Source organism: Echinops telfairi, unplaced genomic scaffold, assembly GCF_000313985.2.
Source record: "Echinops telfairi isolate 266 unplaced genomic scaffold, ASM31398v2 ScPeMD7_9;HRSCAF=40, whole genome shotgun sequence".
NCBI lineage: Eukaryota > Metazoa > Chordata > Mammalia > Afrosoricida > Tenrecidae > Echinops > Echinops telfairi.
This window is the reverse complement of record NW_022103906.1, coordinates 78,169,105-78,190,348: the sequence shown is the minus strand read 5'-3', so window position 1 is coordinate 78,190,348 and position 21,244 is coordinate 78,169,105. Positions and strand designations below refer to the sequence as shown.

General features: G+C 39.0%; 1 protein-coding gene across 1 annotated transcript in view; it reads left to right on the top strand.

The window, feature by feature from the left end:
- The window catches only part of RAB10 (RAB10, member RAS oncogene family), a 77,593-nt gene that overhangs the window by 29,846 nt on the left and 26,503 nt on the right, over positions 1–21,244 (top strand). Inside the window, exon 2 of the mRNA XM_004696072.2 lies at positions 18,696–18,756. Coding sequence (XP_004696129.1) covers positions 18,696–18,756 — 61 coding nt within the window. The remainder of the gene's footprint in view (positions 1–18,695; positions 18,757–21,244) is intronic.

Sequence of the window (21,244 nt, the reverse complement as noted above, 5' to 3'; positions counted from 1 at the left end):
GCCCCCTGATAGATTGTAGATTGTTAATCTCAGTCCGACCTCCGTCTCCTTCTCTGGTTTCTGTTGTTCTTCCCCCCTGACTGGGTGTGTGTGGTTATGTGCCATTCATTGCGATCAATGCCCCCCTTCCCCTCCCCACTTCTCCCTTCCTTCCTCCTACTCTTTTGGTATATCTATTCCCATTCCTGGGTTCCATGTGTTGTGAGTTTTATCTCTTGCCTATACCTAGGAACATGCTCCCGTCTAGTCTAGATTGGAAGGTGACATTGAGGTTGTGATAGGGGGTGGTGGGGTGGTGAGGAGGCCTCCAGGGAACAGAGGTATATTGCATGACCCATTAGTGCTCTACTGCACCCTGATTGATTCACTTAACAGTCAAGCCACAGTACCCCCTGGCTTCTTTCCCTGCAGGAGGCAGAGTAAGGGTTGAAGGTGTATGTTAAAGGTGTGGGTAGAGATGGATGGGGGTTGAGTGACTAGATGAATCATTCATTGATTTCTTAAAAGAGTCCCAAAGGTTATAAACTGGAATACTTTATTCGGCTCTGTAATGATCTTTTAGTAATATACATAGAAGGAACCTTGGACTGGAGACGGAAAATTAGGTTTGCTAGCAGTGTTTTTAAAACCAGATTTTCTTTCTCATTCCTGTTTCCGTACTGTTTGAAACGTGATGTCTCCAGATTCATCTCACATTCTCTCACTGCTGCTGAGTTGATTCTAACTCATAGCAACAGAGAACTGTTTCCGAGGCTGTCCATCTTTACGGGAGCAGACAGCCTCATCTCCCTCTTGTGGTGCTGACTGGTGAGTTTGAACAGCTAACCTAATGGTTAACAGCCCAGTGCTTAACCCACTGTACCCCCAGGCTCCTTAGAGATGTCAATATATAGAGAAACAATATTGTGTGTCCACAAATGTTTTTGGGAGAGAATAAAGAAATGTTTCTTCAGGGGATTTGCAAGAAAAGTGACTTAAATGATATGCAAAATAGCAGTACTTAATACATAGTAATACTCACTGCAAACATGTTGATTCCAACTCATAGGGTTTTTGAGACAACCTTGAACTGTTGTCTTTGTATTAGCAGACCAGAGTCTGATCCACAGCACCACCTGACTTAGTAGTAGCAGGTTACAGAATAGTTTACCTACTTTGGGCTTTGTTAGAGAATAGTAGCTTTAGTAGCTTTGCACTGTATCCTGATGACTATCCTTAGTCCCTTCCTTTCTTTCCACCTGTGAACAAATAATCTGCAGTTGATCCTGTTAAGGAGGGAGGATTGTTTGCTCAAGTTTCTTGTAAGGCATTCGATCAGTTGCAGATTTTTTTTAAGGTTAAAAAAAAAGAGAGAGTATTCTGTAATTAAGGGCATGGACTTTGGAGTCAAACAGCTGGAGTTAAACCGCCTGTGCCGCCACTTGGTAGCCCTGTGCCCTTTGTAAGCCACTAACCTCTTTGAGCCTTAGGTTTTCACTAGTGGAAAGTTGAGTTATTACGAGGGCTAGCTGAGTTAGTGTCTGTAAACTGCTTGTGATGTGATGTGATTGACACATAGTGAGAACTATATAAATGTTAAGTAAAACAAAAGCCAAGAGCCTCAGGAAAGGATAGAAAGTTGGGGGGAAAGACATTTTCTTTTCTGTTGATATGTAGTAGTGCTGGAGATTAATTTGGAGCTCTTTGAGAGACAGGGCCAGGTCTAGTTCTAAATGTTAAAAGCCGCTAAATTGGGCAAGGCGTCCTGGTGGTATAGCGACGTATGTGTTAGGCTGCAGTTTGTGCATAGCTGTCATTCCCAGGGAGAAAGAGGAGGCCGTGGATACCCAAAGAAGCAGTTCTGTTCTGTCCTTTTGGGTCAGAATTGACTCAGTGGCAGTGTGGTTTTGATTTGGCTTAGATTGGTAATATGAAGATTCAGGTTTCCTGGAGAACATGAAAAAAGATAGCAAGATGAGGTCTATTGAAAGCGGGATATTGGTAGGGAGTTAAAGAACACGATCTTCAGTTTTTACTAGAGCCTACCTGCCTTTTTTTTTTTTCCCCCTTTATCTGAACCTTCTCCCCCAACACAGTACTTTTTTTGGGGGGTGGTTAATCATTTTATTGGGGGCTCGTACAATTCTTTTTTTTTTTCCTTTTTTAACATTTTATTAGGGGCTCATACAACTGTTATCCCAATCCATACACACATCAATTGTGTAAAGCCCATTTGTACATCGTTTCTCAAAACATTTTCTCTCCATTTAAACCCCCGACATTAGGTCCTCATTTTTCCCCTCCCTCCTCGCTCCCCCCTCCCTCATGAGCCCTTGATAGTTTATCAATGGGTATTTTGTCATATCTTGCCCTGTCCAACGTCTCCCTTCATCCACTTTTCGGTTGTCTGTCCCCCAGGGAGGAGGTCACACACAGTTCCATGTAATCGGTTCCCTCAAACATCAGATATTCTTAACAGGCTACTCCACCCGGCATTCTGTAGTGTGCAAAGTCAAGTTCTTTGTTCTCCTGTATATAGAGAGAGCGGTCTTCATTTTCTCTGTTTCCACCATTAAGTCCTTTATTGTCTGACGGCTTATGAAGCACCTTCCCACTCCTTGTGTGCTCCCCTGTTGTAGTATGAGCCCAAGGCTCGGCTGGCAGTGGCTTGAATGGATTAGCAGATTGATCTTGTTTAAGCAGATGTTATGTCCCTGTGATAAGCTAGAGAACAATGTGTATAAAAGATTTTTAAGAATTAAAATCACAAAATGAAATTTAAACTGAAAGACTGGGAGAGGTAAAAATTTGGGGACATCAAGTAAATAAACAGGAATTTAATGTGATGATGTAGCAAATACAAGGAGCTTCAAGAAGTTTGTAGGGGAATTCTATTGTCTTTTTATTCCCCTTTCCCACAAACATTGAAGCCCTCTCTTAAAAATACTATTGTAAAAAAAAATGATAGTAAAATACTAGTGTAATGTAGAGGTGTCATGAACAAAGGGTAGATTGCTGTGGCATTATGGAGAGTCAGTATTTTGCACTCCTACTAATAAGCTTGAAACAGTTAAGACACATATTAGATTTAAGACTCTGTGGCTTTGGGAGCTAATGATTTAGAAAAAAGGTTTATGAAAAGTTATAATTATCTTTAAAGGTGGAAGGAAGTGAAAGGCAGGCAAAAGGGTTAGGAGAGAAGGGAACAGTTTTTGAAATTGAGAAGAAAACTGCAGGCCTGAGAATCATGTTGCTAACCTGGGATAACAGTTTAAGCTGTATCAGGAAGGATGTATCAGGAGAGGATGATAAGGGCAGGCCAAAAAGGATAGATGATGACCAACCAGTGGTAAGGAAGTGAACTGGAAGAAGGCTAAAATTGAGTAGCCAGACCAATAATGTATCACCAGTGTCCACATAACAGAATTGAAATAGCTGAATTGAGGGCTTTTTACATACCGGGCGATATTCAAGGCTTTCAATGGACACATGGTCACATTTAACCCTCACAACTTAGTTGAGATGACAATTCACGCCCACTGTAGGTGAGGGAAAGCAGAGGTCTAGGAAAAGTTTTGCCTCATGCAACACAGCTAGTAGGTGACAGATCCAGAGTCTGGGTTTGTCTGAATCCTTTTAATCACTGTACAGTAAATGCTGCCTTCTTAATCCTCCTCCTCCCTAAGTGAATTTGATGTCAGTGCTATAGTAGTATCTTCACAACTTAGAGTAGCTTTGTAGGCATCAAGATAACTATTTGAGGCAGGGTTCATGTTGATGATTAGCTACCAAATATGGATATGAATGATACTGCCATACCCTTAAGAAACACCTTCATCCAAAAAAGATCACCTTCATCTGGAGAGTGCCGCTAGAATTCTGGATCACGAAATGGCAGCAAATGATGTTTTTTCACAGAACCCACTTATTCTTTGACACCTAGAAGTTTTTCTTTCTTTTATATAGAAAAGTATTAGAAAGGCACATAAGGAGAGCTTGGAATTGAAATTCACTAGGGTCTCAAGGAATTAGCTACATATGCCAATTTTAAAACTACTTTGGACATAAATAAATTGTACTACTTCTGTGAAATAAAGCTGTATTAGTTTCTGTACTAATTTTGAATTCAGAGAAATTTAGATATGGTAAACATGTAACATGTTTTACTTTTTTAGCCATTAAAAGTTTTCAGAAATCCTATAATATGTAAATTGGTTATATTTTTCATTTTGCCAGTTGAGTAAAAGGCAAATAATGTCAAATATTGAAAATGTTGCATGGTTATTACAGAAAACAAGATACTTTTCAATTTTCAAATGAGAAAGTTTAGAAGTTAACAGGGTAAGAAAAGGCATTACATCTTTCATGCATGGAGAAGCATTAATTTTCTATTTTTATCATATTTCTTATGCATTATTATTAACTTGTACCACAGAATTCATTTGAGTAGCTCCTTCCCCAGCTGTTTTCTTAAACTCTTGCTACTCCTGAGGATTTTAATGGCCTTATAAATTAGGGGGAATTCTCTGAAATTAGTGTTTCACAAATAAGACGTTCTCATTCTGGCTTTTACCTATGGATCAAATTATTTTGGGCTGTAAATTGTATATTACTGTGGAATGTCAGCTTTTGTTGATTTCAATGAAATGATTCTTTATTAGAATATCACTGCAGTTTGTACAAAAAGTTGTACATGAATCATAGCAGTAGCATTCTTAGTAACCCCAGAGTGGAAACAGTATTATTTGATTATATAAAGGAAGGACCAAACTGATTGCTGTTGAGTCGATGCCGACTCATGGTGATGCTATAGGACAGGGTGGAACTGCTCCCGTGAGTTTGAGACTGTAAACTCTTTCCTGGAGTAGAAAGCCCCGTTTACATCCCGTGAAAAAGGAAGGAAAGTACTGATAAATATTACTACACGAGTGAACCTTGAAAACACTGTGTAAGTGACAGAAGCCAATCACAGGAGTACATCGTATGTTGTATGACATGTTTCAAAAAACTTAAAACTCACTGCCATGGAGACTAGACTAGTGGGAATTGTAGGGAGAGGGGAGAGGGGGAGACTGCTAATGTGTCTGGGTTCCTTTTGAGGGTGAGGAAAAGATTATAGAACTAGATAGCGAGTGCTAGTGGCTGTACAACCATGGGACTGTATTAAAGCCTCTTGGCTTGTATATGTATATTTTTACATACACTACATAAATTATATACAGGAACTGTATCTTAAAACTATTTTAAAGTTTATAGATAAATACTTTTTGCTGACTAGAATTTGTGCTCTGCTGATTTATTATTAGTCCCTTCATTTTCATTTTTTTTCTTCAGTACCTCTTCTTTCAGTTCTTCCTTCCTCTTTATTCACTGGTATTGCTAAAGCCAGTCTAATGACATTGCCATGTTTCCGTCACTGTGACATTTATGAGCGTTCAGATTTCATTGACACCACAGTCCCTCACTATATATTGCTTCATTTGGCTGTATGTATTGGATACATATCCTACCATAATATGTTAGTTGTGTATTTCTCCTCTCGACCTTTATTATTATTTGAAAACTATACTTTTGCAAGGAAAACTTTGCATCACAATTAATTAAAATTTATATGTTTTTGTCTAGTAGTGTGCTTGTTCCTTGTCAGAATATTTTACCAAATGGACAGGCTTTGTATGTGAAAAAGAACACAGATGCGTGCCTGTATGTTCATGCTCTCATACACACGAGAAAGCAATTGATATTTCTTAACTAATTAGCAAGTGAATTTTAAGAACAGCAGTATTTATTAACTAGCCACAATAACCAGAGTGTGTTTTACCCCTGTAATACCTTATTTTTATTTTGTAGCACTTTTATTGTAACTGCATTTTTAATTCTGTTTACTTCACTATAAACTCCTTGAGACATGGATGCATCTGATAGAGGGTTTGATGCATATTAAAAACCAAACTAACTTCCATCGAGTCAATGCTGACTCATAGCAACCCTATAGGACAAGGGAAAACTGAACTGCCCCTTTGAGTTTCCTACACTCAAACTCTTAATGGGAGTAGAAAACCCTTCTTTCTTCCTTGGAACAGCTGGTGATTTCGAACTGTGGACCTTAGGGTTAGCAGCTCAATGTGTAACCACTATGCCACCAGGACTCCTCTGACGCATATAGAGCTTAAGAAAAATGCTTGTTGATGACAGATAAATTCAAGTGGGATATTTTCTCTGTGTGGGTGTGGGTGGGTGTGGGTGTGGGTGTGGGGGATCTTTTCTTCCTTTAACGGTAGTTCCTGTTCCTGTTCTCACACCGTAAATTTCAGGGCTTTAAGTAAGCTAGCCAGAGAAGACCAGTGTCAGTGCTGTTGTGCTCAGTCATAGCTCGAGCACTCTGCCCACAGGAAGGATGGCCCTGATGCAATACTTGTTCTACTAGAAGTCCAGTGGTGGGTTTTAGGGCACAGTAACTGGTTGATTAACTTAATTAAGCTTTTGATAACAACAGTTTGTATTCTGTGTGTACATTATTGCAAAACTGCAGCAGCATTCTTTTGTGTTTGAAAATTGATAAGTAAAGACCACTACCTTTAATTGGTCTTCTTTCCTAATAGTTCTCTCAATTTTTTCCCCCGGTACTTAACTCAGTAAATGTGACTAGGATTCGTTCTGAGACCATTTTTATCCACATACATCTGGGCTGTCAGAGCTGTGGGTGCTTTCCAGGCTAGTGACTGACCTAAGAAGATGCCAAAGCTTTTGACAGCAGTTAGAGAATTATGAGTAGATATGTTGTGTATATTTATAAAATTCAGTATCAATATTGCTATGTTGGTGACAGACTTAGAATAGTAAAGAACAATTTGATTTCAACAATTACACAATAAAAAGGGCTAAGTAGGAAACAATTTAGGTGTTAAATCCAGATTACTTCATCTCTGCCCAACTTTCTATAGTATAATACTGCTAGTATGTTATAAAGACACATGAGAAATAACATTAATTATACATGGAGAAAGGATAGCATCATTGTTTTTAAAATTTTGCACTGTAGTCTTACTTATAAAAAAGGGGGGTTCTCTTGATCAAAAAGTAAATAAAAACATTGTGTGGTTCAAATACTTTTTATTTAATATCAGCCTTACAAGTTTCATTAACGTAAAATTGGCTGTAAAACTTTGTAAAAATGATCTTTTAGTATACCAGTGCTATAAATCAGAACCCCCTATAACATTATATACTATAATGATTATAGTACAGTAAGCAAGGGGATTAGAGCAGAGATGATGAACCACCAGAGATTCTATTCCGAGTTGGCTTTTGTTAAGTTCTTCCATTAGAATATATTGCAAAAGAAAAGAATATCAGCTGTTTAATCTCTAAAAGACAAAGTTATTGAAGACTTCCATTTCTCATCATGGTTGTGTAACTGATCAGACTAGCCCTCTGGCCATAAATAAATGGAGAACTGCACAAAACCTAGGAAGCAACTGCTTTTACATGTTGGGTGGCAGGCAGGGCAGGACTGTGATCCTGGAGAGAAGGAGAACCAATGATGTGAACCTCCTATCTCCCTGACTTTCTATTTGAAACTGGATTCCAGAGGAGAGCCTAAGGAGAGCAAGGCAGTCTTGCTGATTTAAGAAGATAGACTTCAAGAGTTCAGAGAGAATCGGGAGGCTGGATTTGCGAGGTGGATTGTCATAGACGATGGTGTTATTCAGGCAACGAGATCCAAAAATCTGCAAAGGAGTCCCACCAAGTCTTAGACTGGGTTCTGAGCGCACGTGTTCATGATGGGGTTTCATGGACTAGGAAGAGAGACTACTGGTAGAAATATCGGAGCTTGTATCTGGTTGGGAGATGTTCTGGTTCCGACTAGCCAGAGTGGAGAGATCTTGTTGAATACCAGAGTCATTTGGTGTGGTAGAGACCCTCAAAAGGGCACTGCAGGTACTCCTTAGGGCTAGAGCTAAAGTAACTTAGAAAAGATTACTTCATCCCACTTGAAAACAAGCCCCAAAGGATCAAGCCAGCTCTCAAGTAATTTTACTGCTTACCAAAATGAAAACTCAGCATTTTTTTAAACCTCAGCAACAAGTATACATACACACTCATCAAGGAAACATAAAAAACATGCAGAATCCAATTCAAAATTACTAGACAAAGAAACAGGAAACTATAACCCTTAACTACAAGAAGTCACTTGGTAGAAACACCCAGAATTGATGGAGATGAAGGATTCGAGTATATAGCAATATGTTGAAGTGTTTCAAGGAAAACGAGAACAAGAGGGAAAAAATATAAGATGAGAAAAACCAATGGAATATTTCAATCTGATAAGTACAGTACCTGAAATAAGAAAGTCAGTTGATAGACTTTACTGTACATTTAGATATTATTGAAGAAGAGCCAAATGGTAGGGAAATAGCTATCCAAACTGAATCACAGGGGGAAAATAAAATTCAAGAGTGCCAGCACGTCAATACAAGAGGGCTTCAGAAAGTTCACGGGAAAATGGGATTTAAAAATAAGGCAAACTTCCACAATCTTTTTGAAGCCTGATGATGATATTTTGGGGTATTTTGAGTTGTATGTAGGGCAGTACCAACCAACAACCACTCACAGCCAACCAGGGCAGAATAGAACTACTCCCTAGGGTTTCTGAGGCTATACAGTAGAACCTCGGGCCTCGACGTTAATCTGTTCTAGAAAGAGTGTCGAGATGTGATGCAGTCAAGTTCTGAATCAATGTTTCCCATAAGAAATAACTGAAAATAGATTAGTGATCTATTTTCGACCACCAAGTTTTTAGCCTAACATTGCCTTTTTATACAAAACACTACACAGAAATTTCAAAGTAAAAAAAAAAAAAGTTCAGAGTTAAATAATATAATTTAAACAAGAAACACAACATTAAAAAAGTTCTTAATGACTACAGTATGGCCCATACCTTGAGATGGATGAGGGTTTGGATCTGTGGACACGGAAGTGGAGAGGAGGGATGGAGAGAGTCATTGATTGGAAGGAGAATCCCCTTCCATAGCTGCTTTTCAGGAGTTGTTTTTCCCTGCTTTGCCTTTTTTTCCACTAGGACCTGGCTGGCTTTCTCTAAATATATATATGTCTAATGTGGTCGGCTGTTGGCATTAACTTTTCTAAAAGGTCTTACTAAATTATCAACAATATCGATAACACGGTTAACCATTTCCTTATCATGATTCTCTTCAAAAAACTCTTTCTTAGGACATTTTTAAAATCTAAAAGCAGTACAAAAAGCCACAAAAACTAAGAAAATTATAGCAAAACGCTTGGAACACAGCCGCAGAAGGTTTAAATACTGCTATTAACTCCAACTAATGCCAAGTGACCAGAACATGAACTGCTTTTGCAAAAGTCATGTGCATTGGGTTGGATTCTGATGTTTTGTTTGAGCTCCAATGCAAAATTTTCTCGACGTTTCATGTCGAAATCCGATTATGTCCAGTACTGATGCGGTCAAGTACCAGGGTTTTACTGTAGATCTTCATGAGAGCAGAAAGCCTCGTTTTTGTCCTGCAGAGCAGCTGGTTTTGAACAGTTGATCTTCAGTTAGCAGCCTAGGCCTTCTTTATTCAAGTGGTCTAGAATACAAGTAACGAATTCAGCAAGGAGGTGGGTGGTGTGCATGAAAACTATTGGAGGAAATAATGCCCACCCCCCGAGTATGATAAAACTATCACACCAAGTCTTATATTAATCAAAAACTGTTATTGGCATATAATTCATGTATCATACTATTGAGTGGTTTGATCACATCAAAATAATTGTATATTACCACCACAATCCATTTTAGAACACTTTTCTTCATTTCTGTAACTCATTGTTATTAGCTCCTCCTGTCCCCTCAACCTCCCTGCTATAACCCCTAGGGAACCATTAATCCAGTTTAGTGTCCTTATAGAGTTAACCTATCCTAGATTTCATACACAGAAAAACATTAAAGCAACTTAACAATAAAGTAAAACAACAAAGAGAAAAGCCACAATAGAAAAGAAAACATAAAATATTAAAACCAGAATAAATTAAAAATGGATCTATGGATTGTGATAAGCATTGTACGAGCCCCCAATAAAATTATTTTGAAAATTTAAATGGATCATAAGGGAGATCAGGTTATAAGGTGCTCAATTTAAGGAGAAATCTTAAAAGGAACAAAGTGGGCAGTGGGAAACTTAAATAGAGAGGCAAAAATAAGAACAATTGTTGAATTTTCGTGAGAAACAAAACAAACCAAATGACCCTATTAGCTGTATTATAAATAAACAACATCACCACACTAGGGGGGGAAGAAAAAAAATTAAAAGTAATCTTTGGAAACAGTATTTTGATTGCATTGTTTAAAACTAAAGACAAAAAGAATCATAGATGAGTATTCTAGTTCGTAAATCAGATTTCTTACAGAAGAATGACTTAGCAAATCTGAAAATATGTGTATATTAGGATTGAACATATTAGTGGACACGCTTGAGATAACAAGAGCCGGGTTTCTCTTTATTGAAAGAAAGAGGTTACACATGGGAAAGGAGGAAGGTAGAATGGACTCAGTGATGACTGGAATTGGAAGTGACTGGGAATTTATAGCAGTTTAGTGCTCCCTCTGCCTTAGTCCTTGAGTCCTGCTGTAACGAATACCTTTCGGTGGCTTTAGCAAAGAACTTTATCTTCTCATCGCTTAGGAGACCAAAAGCGTGAATCCAGACTGCCCCCTCTAGGGGAAGGCTTATCTTTCTGTTGGCTCTGGAGGAAGCGCCTACTCTCTTCGAACACGGCAGTGGTCTGGGCCATCTTCCCCCATTTCTACTTCTCCTGAGTGCTTGTTTACTCGCTCTGTATCCCAAAAGAGATTTGATTTTTAAAACACTCCATTACATTAGCAAACCAGAGAAAACCCAATCCAAATTGGAATTATAGCCATAGAGGTTAGGACTTACAATGCATTTTGGGGGGACATAGTTCAGTCTATTATACGCTCCATCGTGCTGGTTTTAGAAATGTGTGTGTATGGATCCATGAGTTAGTATGTACAACAAAAAGCAAAAACCACAACGCACCGCAGTTGAGTCCATTCCAACTCATAGAGACCCCATAGGACACCGTAGCACTGCCTCATGGGATTTCCAAGTTTGTAAAATCTCTATAGCAATAGACTGCCACGCCTTTGCCAGCAGAGCAGCTGGGAGTTTCAGAGTGTCATTTCTTTGGTTAGCAGGCAAGTGCATAACCTGTGCTGCCAGGCTCCTTTGGCTTAGTGTACATGCATACAGATTTCCTCAGCTTTGTCCATGGGCCAGGCCTAGAAGTAGCATTGAGAGACTTAGAGGTCAGATCTTTTTTTCTTCAGTAAAAGAGCTCCTTGGTAAATTGGTTGATTACAGAACACAAAAAGCATTCAGAAGAGGATAGGGTCAGATTAAAAGAACACAGGAATCAACCTGAAGCAGCTTCTGCTGGCCAAAGCTAGAACAAAGTAATGATCATATTGATTATAATCAATATAACAAAAGATCTAGGAGTCCATAGTGATAAAAATACATAATGGAATAAAGAAATGAATGGCACAGAGATCTTTGAAGGAAAATTCCAATTAGTAAAAGGAATAGGAGAAGCACAGACTTGCTGTTAGGCAAGTATTACAACAGTAATTGTTGCAGGTATGATCTAATAATGGAAGCTAAAGTTAGTGGGTGAAAGTATGATAACAAACACGACACTGATATAGTCAAAGTCATTCCTTAAAGAAATTTATTTACTTAGGGGGGAAAAAAGGAAGTTTACAATGGAGAAATTCTGCAGACATACCTTAATCAAAGTCTTCAAACTTAACATCATTATTAATACAAGGGTAAGTAAATTTCTAAACATTACTATAGAGTTCTAGTTCATACATGCCACAAATCTATTTCAAATGGTATGCATTAAACATGTTTCTGCTATCAGTGGATGAACACAGTGATGTACTTTTAAAAAAACAAAAAAAATTTTTATATCTTGGGGAAAAATGATTGTGAGGTCAGGGCTAATAACAAATTTTTAACTTAAGTAAACATCCAATATTGAAGCGCTGCAATATGTTTATAAGCATGCTGCCTTATATAACATTTTTTAGTTGTCCTATGCATTTTAAGGAAGGGTGAGAACTCAAGAAATTATGGCTGAAGTCCTGAAACCAGTGGAGTGGAACAAGACTGTAGAATCACCATTGATGTTCTAGCAACTGAATTTGAGATCTCCTATGCTTCGGCATTTTCAATTTTAAGCGAACATCTTGGCCTCAGTAAGCTTTTAGCTCTGGGTGCAAAAAGTGTGGTGCAAAGATCATGTTAGCTCCAAGAGTTGAGCATGCCTCCAAGTCTTTTTTTTTTCAAAAGCAGAATTGAAGCTAATGAAGATAATTTGATGGAAAGAGTTATAGTTGGGGACAGATCTCAGATTTACCAACACAACCCAGAGAGCAAGGGCTAAATAATAATAATAATAGTGGCTTCTGATGAGATCTTCTGGGCCAGTTTATTAAACTTTCTCCCCAGGAGTGGCTGATGGATCTGAACCACTGACCTTGCAGTTAGCAGTCTAGTGCATATAACCCATTACCCCACCAAGGGAATATAAAGTAAGATTAAATATTTGTATTTAGCAAAACATTTGGAATATTTTAAACCTTAAACAGTTTTCAGTGTTATTGTTGGGTGCCGTTGAGTTGACTTTTGGCTCAGAGTGACTTCATGGGACATAGTAGAACATATTTCATCGGGTCTTTCCAGGCTGTAATCTTGGCAGAGCTGCTATGTGTGTTTGAATCACCAGCCTTTGAATAACAGCCAAGTGCTGAACTATTGTTTCACCAGGGGATTTGTCATTTACGGTGGCATCTAACAAATGAAACTTAAATAGGGATAAATAAATATATTCTAGACCTGGACACTGGAGATCATAAACATTGCTGTGAAAGAATTTATACAAACTGCAAATAAATCAAGAGCTATACAGTGTTCATGGATTAAAAGGCATATCCCACTTCCCCAAAACCCTCCCTATGTTTCTTGACCATGCAAAGAAACCTTCACCTTAAACCAGCAGTTCTCAACCTGGGGGTCGAATGACCCTTCTACAGGGGTCACCTGATTCATAACAGTAGAAAAATGACAGTGATGAAGTAGCAATGAAAACAGTGTTATGGTTGGGGGGTCACCACCACATGAGGAACTGTATCAAAGGCTCGTGGCATCAGGAAGGTTGAGAACCACTGGTTTAGACCTTTTCGTATTTGCTGTTTCTCCTGCTTGGAAAATGCCCCCCAGATACTCACATGAGTTATTTTTTCCCATTTCCTTGAGGCATTTTGGCTCAGAGGTCTTTTCCTGACTTTCTTAAAAAACAGTTCCCCTCCCCATTTTTGTTCATAGCATTTATCATTTAACAGACAGTAGAGATTAAATCCCCCCCCCCCAACTTTGTCTACTTTATTCTTTGCTGAGTATATAGTAACTGGTTTATTCAGCTGGAACATAGATCACTGTGAATTAACTCACAGGTAATTGTTAAATAAGAAAATAATATCAGAACAGTAATGAAGTCATTTTGGATCATATGCTTCTCCCGCCATCTTTTGCCACCAGGTAAGGATGGGCATAGAGGAAGTACGCAGTGTGCCTCAGTGGCTTACAGAAGTGTCCTCTTACCAACTCACTCTTCACACTCCTGCCCATGGCAAGTTTGTGAGAACTCTGGGTACATTTTGCCCCTGTGTTCATTTTTTGCCATTTTAATTTTCTCAGAGAGCTTTTTATTAAGTTGCCATCATCTTTTTAAAGCAGCAGTTTTCAACCTGGGGGTCGCGACCCTTTGGGGGTTGACCGGCCCTTTTACAGGGTCACCTGATCATAATAGTAGCAAAATGACAGTGATGAAGTAGCAATGAAACTAATGTTATGGTTGGAGGGGCGGTCCCCACAGCACGAGGAACTGTGTGAAAGGGTGGTGGCCTTAGGAAGGTTGAGAGCCACTGGTTTAAAGGGCACATCTTCATTTCTTTAGAGATGTAGCATTATTAGGGCATTGGACACAATTGCCTGAGTGGTCTTCCCAGAGGCTAATGTTTCACAGAAGCCTAGCAATTTTTAATATGTGTTGATGAAGAGCAGACTTTGATTGGAAATGCTTATGTGATCCAGTTAGATAGGATAGCTTTGAGACAGAGTGGACTCCATGGTAGTGAGTGGTTTTGAATTTAGATCTTTGTAGTGGGTAAAAGATGATTTGGGGGTTGGTTCCTTCATTAGAATGAATCAGTTCCTTGGAACTTCTTCCTTCTCAGATATTTAAAAAAGTAAAATTAGTGGAGTTATGGAACTTATTGTACACTATGAACTTAACGTAGGTTTATAGCTTGTGTGGTGTAAAGTCAAACAGACAAGAGAATTGAACCCTGGTCCTGGCCAGTGACCTTAAGTAAACTGCCTCTAATTTTCTCTTTTTCAAGGTGGCCAGGGAGGATTCTTGTGATTGTTAATGACAGCAGCATATGCAAAATGCTTAGCATGCTTAGTAATTATCTAGTAAATGTTAGGAATGCCACTATGATTACTGCTTTTTAAAAAATGGAATGTTTCGCTTTTTTGGTTGTTCGTTTTTTAAAACATTTTTGGCACTTGACCCACATATCGTGCAATTTGATAGTTCAATCATATCTATTATTGCTTTTGCTTTTTATTTTATTCCTCCTCTGTAGAGTGGAAGAGCCCTTGTGTTGTGGTTGCGTGTTGGGCTGCGATCCACATGATTGGCAATTTGAAACCACTAGTAGCTCCTCAGGAGAAAGACTGAGCTCTCTATTCCGGTAAACTTGACAGTCTTGGAAACCCACAGAAGGGTGGGGAGTGGGGGGAGTGTTACTATGAGTCAGCATTACTTGATGGCAGTGAATTTGGAATTTTTTGGTTTGTAAAATGGAAGTAATAGTACAGACTAGGTATTTTTTTTAGTATTTAATGTGTTAGTAATACATTCAAATGATTTAAAATAGTGCCAACATTTTGTAAGTTCTCACTGTGTTAACTGAGCAATTAATTGATATTATATAAAAGACCGTTAGAAGGAATTTACTCACATTCTGCATTTTTATATTTGCATACAGAATAAAACAGTAATGTCCTTATTAGGAAATAGTCTTTGCTAAATTTGTGTCATTAATCAGTAGCAGAGCTAGGACTAAAATTAAGGTCCCTTAAAATCTAGAAAATGTGACAAAGGATGCACATATATGGTTTTTACTTTCTCTCCTGGTGTGAAAACATTTGATTTTCACTTTAGTAGAAATTACAGATACCAATCAGTAGCTATAAATTCACTTGAACTTTAGCTAGCTGCCTGGAGTTTATCATAAAGCCTCTGTCTGCATTAATCCCCATGTATTGATGTGTCGCCAGAAGCCATGCTTCGGAAAAGTAGTGCATATAGTGACTTGAAGTTGCTTTTACTCCTCTTGCCACTGGATGGTGCTTCTGTAACATCCTTAAGGCAGATGTGTTGCCCGCTACTTATCTTTGCTGAGCTCCTGAAATTGATTAATGGGCCAATCTGTGGGAAATTGAAATACTCTTAGATTTAGGTTCCAAGAATCTGTAAAGTGGGGGATTTTCAAAGTCTACAAAAGGAATTACTGGTTGCTTCAAACTCTATTATTGTTCTAGCCTGTAGTAATTAAGAAAATGCTAGTGTTGCAAGTTAGTCTGCTGGCAGAATCTTAAAGTGTGGTTTTTCTTGCTTCTCTTGGTAGTTGATCTATGATGTTTGAATTCCTAAATTTTATCCAAACTTTACTACTGTATCTTATCTGATTTTTTCCATAATTATGTATGTGTGTAAAGATGTGGGAAATACATGTTGACGTGGCAAAGGTACTTTGGAAAAGTGCAGAACTATAAAAATGTTGCCTGAATATGACTGCTGGAGGAAGCCGGGGAAGGGGGATGAGACAGGAGAGGCAAGTTATTGTTATGTTGTTAGGTGGTGTCTAGTTGATTCCAAGTCTTAGAGACTTGAGGTCCTACAGAAAGCAGCACTGCTCAGTCCTGCTCCATCTTCACAATTGTTATGTTTGAGGCTTGTTGCAGCCACAATTTCAATCCATCTCATTATGGGTCATTTTTATATACTCTACCAAGCATGGTGCCCTTTAAAAGGACTGAGCTCTCTCAATAACACGTCTAAAGTACATCAAACACAGTCTCGACCAACCTCACTCTTGAGAAGCACCTAGGTTGTATTCCTCCCAGGACACCTGGCAGGCCACGGTACTTTCATTATTCTTTGCCAGCACCTTAATTAAAAAACACCATGACTTTTGCAGCCTTCCTTATTCGTTGACCAGCTTCTAAAGAGCTGCGTACGAGGCAATTGAAAATGCCAGGACTTGGGTGAAAATCAGCTTAGTCCTCAAAGTGACATCCTTGCTCTTTTTTTGGCTCTTCTTTAAAGAGATGTTGTGCAACAGATTTGCCGAACTGCAATCCTTATTTGCTTGTTCTACGAGCATTGATTGGGGACCCAAGCAAACGGAAATTCTTATTACATTTGATCTTAGCTAAAAGGCTGAAAAGTGATTTAAACTGAAATTTTTGACAATTTCAACCTTTTCTTCATTTAGCATGAAGTCTATTAGTCCAGTTGTGAGGTCCAATTCTCACTTCACAAGGAGGAGGGAAAGAGTATCAAACTCAACATCTGCCTAAGATCAGACAAGCCTCTGCCCTCAAACTTTCTTTACCAACGCTCCCTCCCACAGTAGTCTCTACGTTTTGGCTAGACACTATACTTGTTGCAGTCGCTACACAGAATTTTAAAGCATACTTAAAATCGTGATCTATACTAAGGAAGTAGCATTACAGTTCAGGTTCAGGAGCATGCATAACACAGTTCTTCATAGCCTGAGTATGCTGACAGTCTTCTCTCATAGGTATGCACAGGCCTTCGGCCTCCTGCCTTCCTTGGGCAAGTGTAACTGCCAATAAATCCCCACTCTGCTGGTAAGCCTGAAGGTAATTAGCTCTCGTTCCATGGGTCAGCTCTCCATGATTTAGGGCTTGGAGGTAGCTCACTCTGCCAGTAAGCCTCCTGTCTGAAGGCCATGCAGCTTTCTCATCCTTTGGTTCCACTGACACCACATCTCTACCACATTTCTGTTACCTCTCTTGCTCTTTTGTTTTCACAGGTCTGTCTCCAGCGTCAAGGAGATTCAGCTCAGAGATCTTGGGATCTAAAAGATACACTCCACTCCGGGCTCTTCTTTCTTGATGGCACCCGTTGTACTCCTGGGGTGGCTTCTTTTAAGCCCAGTGGAAGCCCCATGTGAGGAGTCTATACATCTTACTTACATGATTTTACCCTACAAGGGTGCTGCTATCTACAGGACAGTGAATTATTTTGTGTGTTCTTCTAGGCACAGTCCCCCCAAAAGACCTGTTTTTGATGGGTCTAGGTAAGAGAATATACTATCTTGGAAGCAGGTGAGAGGTGAATATCTCAGCAAGAGCTTGTCTCCTGAACCCCAAGATCCCTGCACAATGAACCTCCTTGACCAGGAAGACAGTTGTGACAACTGAGAAGTGACAGTAGAGCAGTCCCAGTAGAACCAGGAAGGAGCCAGAACATGAGCCAGATGAGTGGGGTTACCAGCCTGTAGAGCAAATAAAGCTTCATGCTTTGGGCCTGGCATATGGAATGGAATGCTTCTGGACACTTAATTTTGGAAGCTGAGTTTGCTGACCCATGGAACTGAAGCTGAGTGCCTTCAGTTTGAGGCATGTAGTGGGGTGGTATGCCATTTGGGCATTTATTAGGAACTTTGTAAAATGTGTGACTGAACAACTACATTCTAAGCATTTCTTACCTGTATTGTAATTAGGAAGATTGGGTGTTCTTTGTGGCCATTGCAATGAATTCTAGAACAGAGTTGAAAAATAGAGAGTACTTTTTGAGATTAATTAACAGTATTGTATAAGAACACTTTCCAACATAGAACACCCACATTACATTTGCACAGTCCTACCCAGTCATTAGAAAACCCTGCTGGTGTATAAGTGATTTGCTTAACCTGTAGGTCTTCCAACTGCAAGATTGGCAGTTCTGCTCAGTCCTGCTAGGGTAATTTTGAGTCAGAATCAACTCATTGACAAAGATTTGGTTTGGGGTTTTACCCAGTCATTTGACAAGCAGTACAAAGACTATAGTTAGAAGAGGACCCCTGGCGGTGTAGTGGGGTTAAGGGTTGGGTTGCTAACCACAAGGTTGGTGGTTCAAATTTACCAGCTACTTATTACTCCTGGGAGAAATGCAAGGTTGTCTAAAAAGTTTTAGTCTTCTGTAGAAATTTACATTCTTGAGAACCCAAATGGGCAGTACCGAGTCACCATGAATCAGAATTTACTCTGACAGTGGGCAGGTTTATAATAAGAAAAGCCATATCAAGTAACTCAGTCAACCATACCTTGGTTTTGTTGTCCTTTCTATAGCTATTTCTTAGGCCATCCTAGATCTTACAGGTCTTAAATAGAGCACATTTGCTCAGAATTGCATACTTGTGATGTTTCATAGCCAAACACAAATTTGAAAAGTGTAAGCATTTTTTTTCCTACTTAATATAACCAACCACAGCCACTGTTAAAATTTACCATTTTCTATTGTTGCAGGAATAGATTTTAAGATCAAAACAGTTGAATTACAAGGAAAGAAGATCAAGCTACAGATATGGTAAGTGATACAAATTTTCTCATTTTAATGTACTGGAATATAAGTGTGGCTGTGAAATTGTTCCTGGTCATCTACTTAGATTCTGAGACTTGCCTTTCTAATGCCAACAGTCTATCAGTGAAATAAGATTACTACCATGGATTTTGGAATCCATCAGACCAGACTGTTTTACCTCTTACAGTGTGTGACCTGGACAGGTTAACACATTGTGAACATCTTAACATCTTATGTAAAATGGAGATTGTTTGAAATATCTCTACGATTTTTCATGGAAGGAAAAAAAAAAAGATTTTTCCATGAAATAATGTATGTAAATCATTATGTAGAACAGTGATTTGCTCACAGATGTGTGTTTTAAAAAGCCTTAAATGAATTGTTTCTTAAAAGTGTTTAAGACTTTCATTAGGAGCCGTGGAGAAGCCCTGGTGGGGTAGTGGTTGTGTGTTGGGGTGCCATCAGCTTGGTTGGCAGTTTGAAACTACCAGCAGCTGTGCAGGAGAAAGACTGGTCTTTCTACGCTGTGAACAGATACAGCCTGGAAAAAGCATGGGGTGGGAGTGTGCTATGAGTCAGCATTGAGTTGGTGGAGTAGTGAGTGGGTTATGGCCACTCACATCAAGGTCAGTTGTTTGAGCCCACCAGCTTCTCTAAGGGACAAAGATGAGGCTTTCTGCTCTGGTAAAGATTTACAGCTTTGAACACTAACCCTAACACAAACCCTAATTTTAACCCTAAACCTAAAACTCTAACCCTAACTGTAACTCTAAACTTTGACTACTACTAATCCTTAACCCAGGTGTTATAACTAACCCTAACCTTAACCCTAAAAATAAATAATTTACAGCCTTGGAAACCTTAGGGAACAGTTCTCCTGTGTCCGATAGGGTCATTATGAGTCAGAATTGACTTGATGTCAGTTGGCTTGTTTTTTATAGGCATTATTCTTTTTATTAGTTGGTATAGCATTTAACTGTATTGAAATAAAATTCCTTCTCGTACCACAGATTAGTTTTTCGTTTTCTAGTACTTTCTATATTAATAAAGCCATAGAATGTATTCTTAATATCTTTTTATTTGGGGCGGGGGGACAGACAGTAAGAAGTGTGGTCTTTTCTACACAGCATAATTATTCTGAAAATCACCAGTAAGTTTATGTGTTGCAGTAGTTGATTGGTTTTTATTTGCCAAGTCGGATTTTATTGTTAGGATGTACACCACAATATGTTGATACGTTTGCTTGTTGATGGATATTTGACTTGTTCCTAGGTTTAGAGTTTTTAGTTTTGTTATGTTTTTCACTGTTGATTGGGTGAAAGCTGACAGAGCAAATCGTTTTTAGATTCCATTCATAGCATGTATCTTGTTTTGTGACACTGATTGTGGTTCTCACAATGTAACAGCTCTCTTCTACTTCCTCCCCGTGTCTGCCATTTGCGGTTGTCCTTCTTTCTACCCCTTACCTGCCTTCTGAGTTTTCTACTTGTCCTTCTTTCTACCCCTTACCTGCCTTCTGAGTTTTCTGCCTGGGCCGGCGCTGCCGTTTGGGCCTCATATGAATGAGTGCACACCTCCCTCTTGTTGTTGTTCACTTTTTCCTATTGTTTGTCGGAAAGCTGGGCCCCAGAGCTTTTGGAGGTTTCTTAATAAAGCTGTTACGGACAATCCTATCCACATCCTTACGTAAGCATATGTTTTCATTTTCCTTGCATTACCCCTATTTTATGAAGCAAAACAGTAGCACTTTGAAATAATTTAACCAAGCTCTCAAAGCCTGGCAAGGTTGGTTGTAAACATGCTCAGAATATGTTCAGTTTGTCAGCTCATTTTGCTGCCCTTTCCACCTATGCGGTCTTTTTCTTCCTCTCATTGTCTTACATTGGAACCCAGGTTTATCACAGGCTTTAATGTAATAGGACTTACGCAGGATGGTTATAAGACTGAGTGACGCATCATTAGAATAGTAATGTTCAATAAATCACAATTATCATTTGGGGTCTCCTATTCAGAGGTTAGATTCATAGAGTAACAATATTGTTATTTGTAGGATGAGCATTGGAGGAAATTGGCAACAGAGCCAATAAAACCATACCTGGAGAGTTAGAATGAGAAGAGAACAATGTAAAGTGCTTTGTCCATCTTATGAGATGTTTCACAGACTCAGGATTATTCTTTATGCTACTTAGGAGCCCCATGGTGCTGTTGGGTAAGCGTTTGGACTACAAAGCACTGTCTGTGGTTCAAACTCATCAGTGACTCCTCAGGAGAACAATGAGGCTGTTTACTCCCATAAAGATTTTACAGCCTCAGAAACCCTAGATAGAGTTGCTGTGAGTCAAAACCAACTCAATGTCAATGGGTTTTTGTTTTTTTTTAGTGTTTGCCTTAAATGGTTGATGAACCCAGAGGACATTTTGCTATGTGAAATAAATGGACAGATAGAGGGGCTTAAAGAAGCTCATGGAAATGACTGAATTAAGAAGTAATTGAA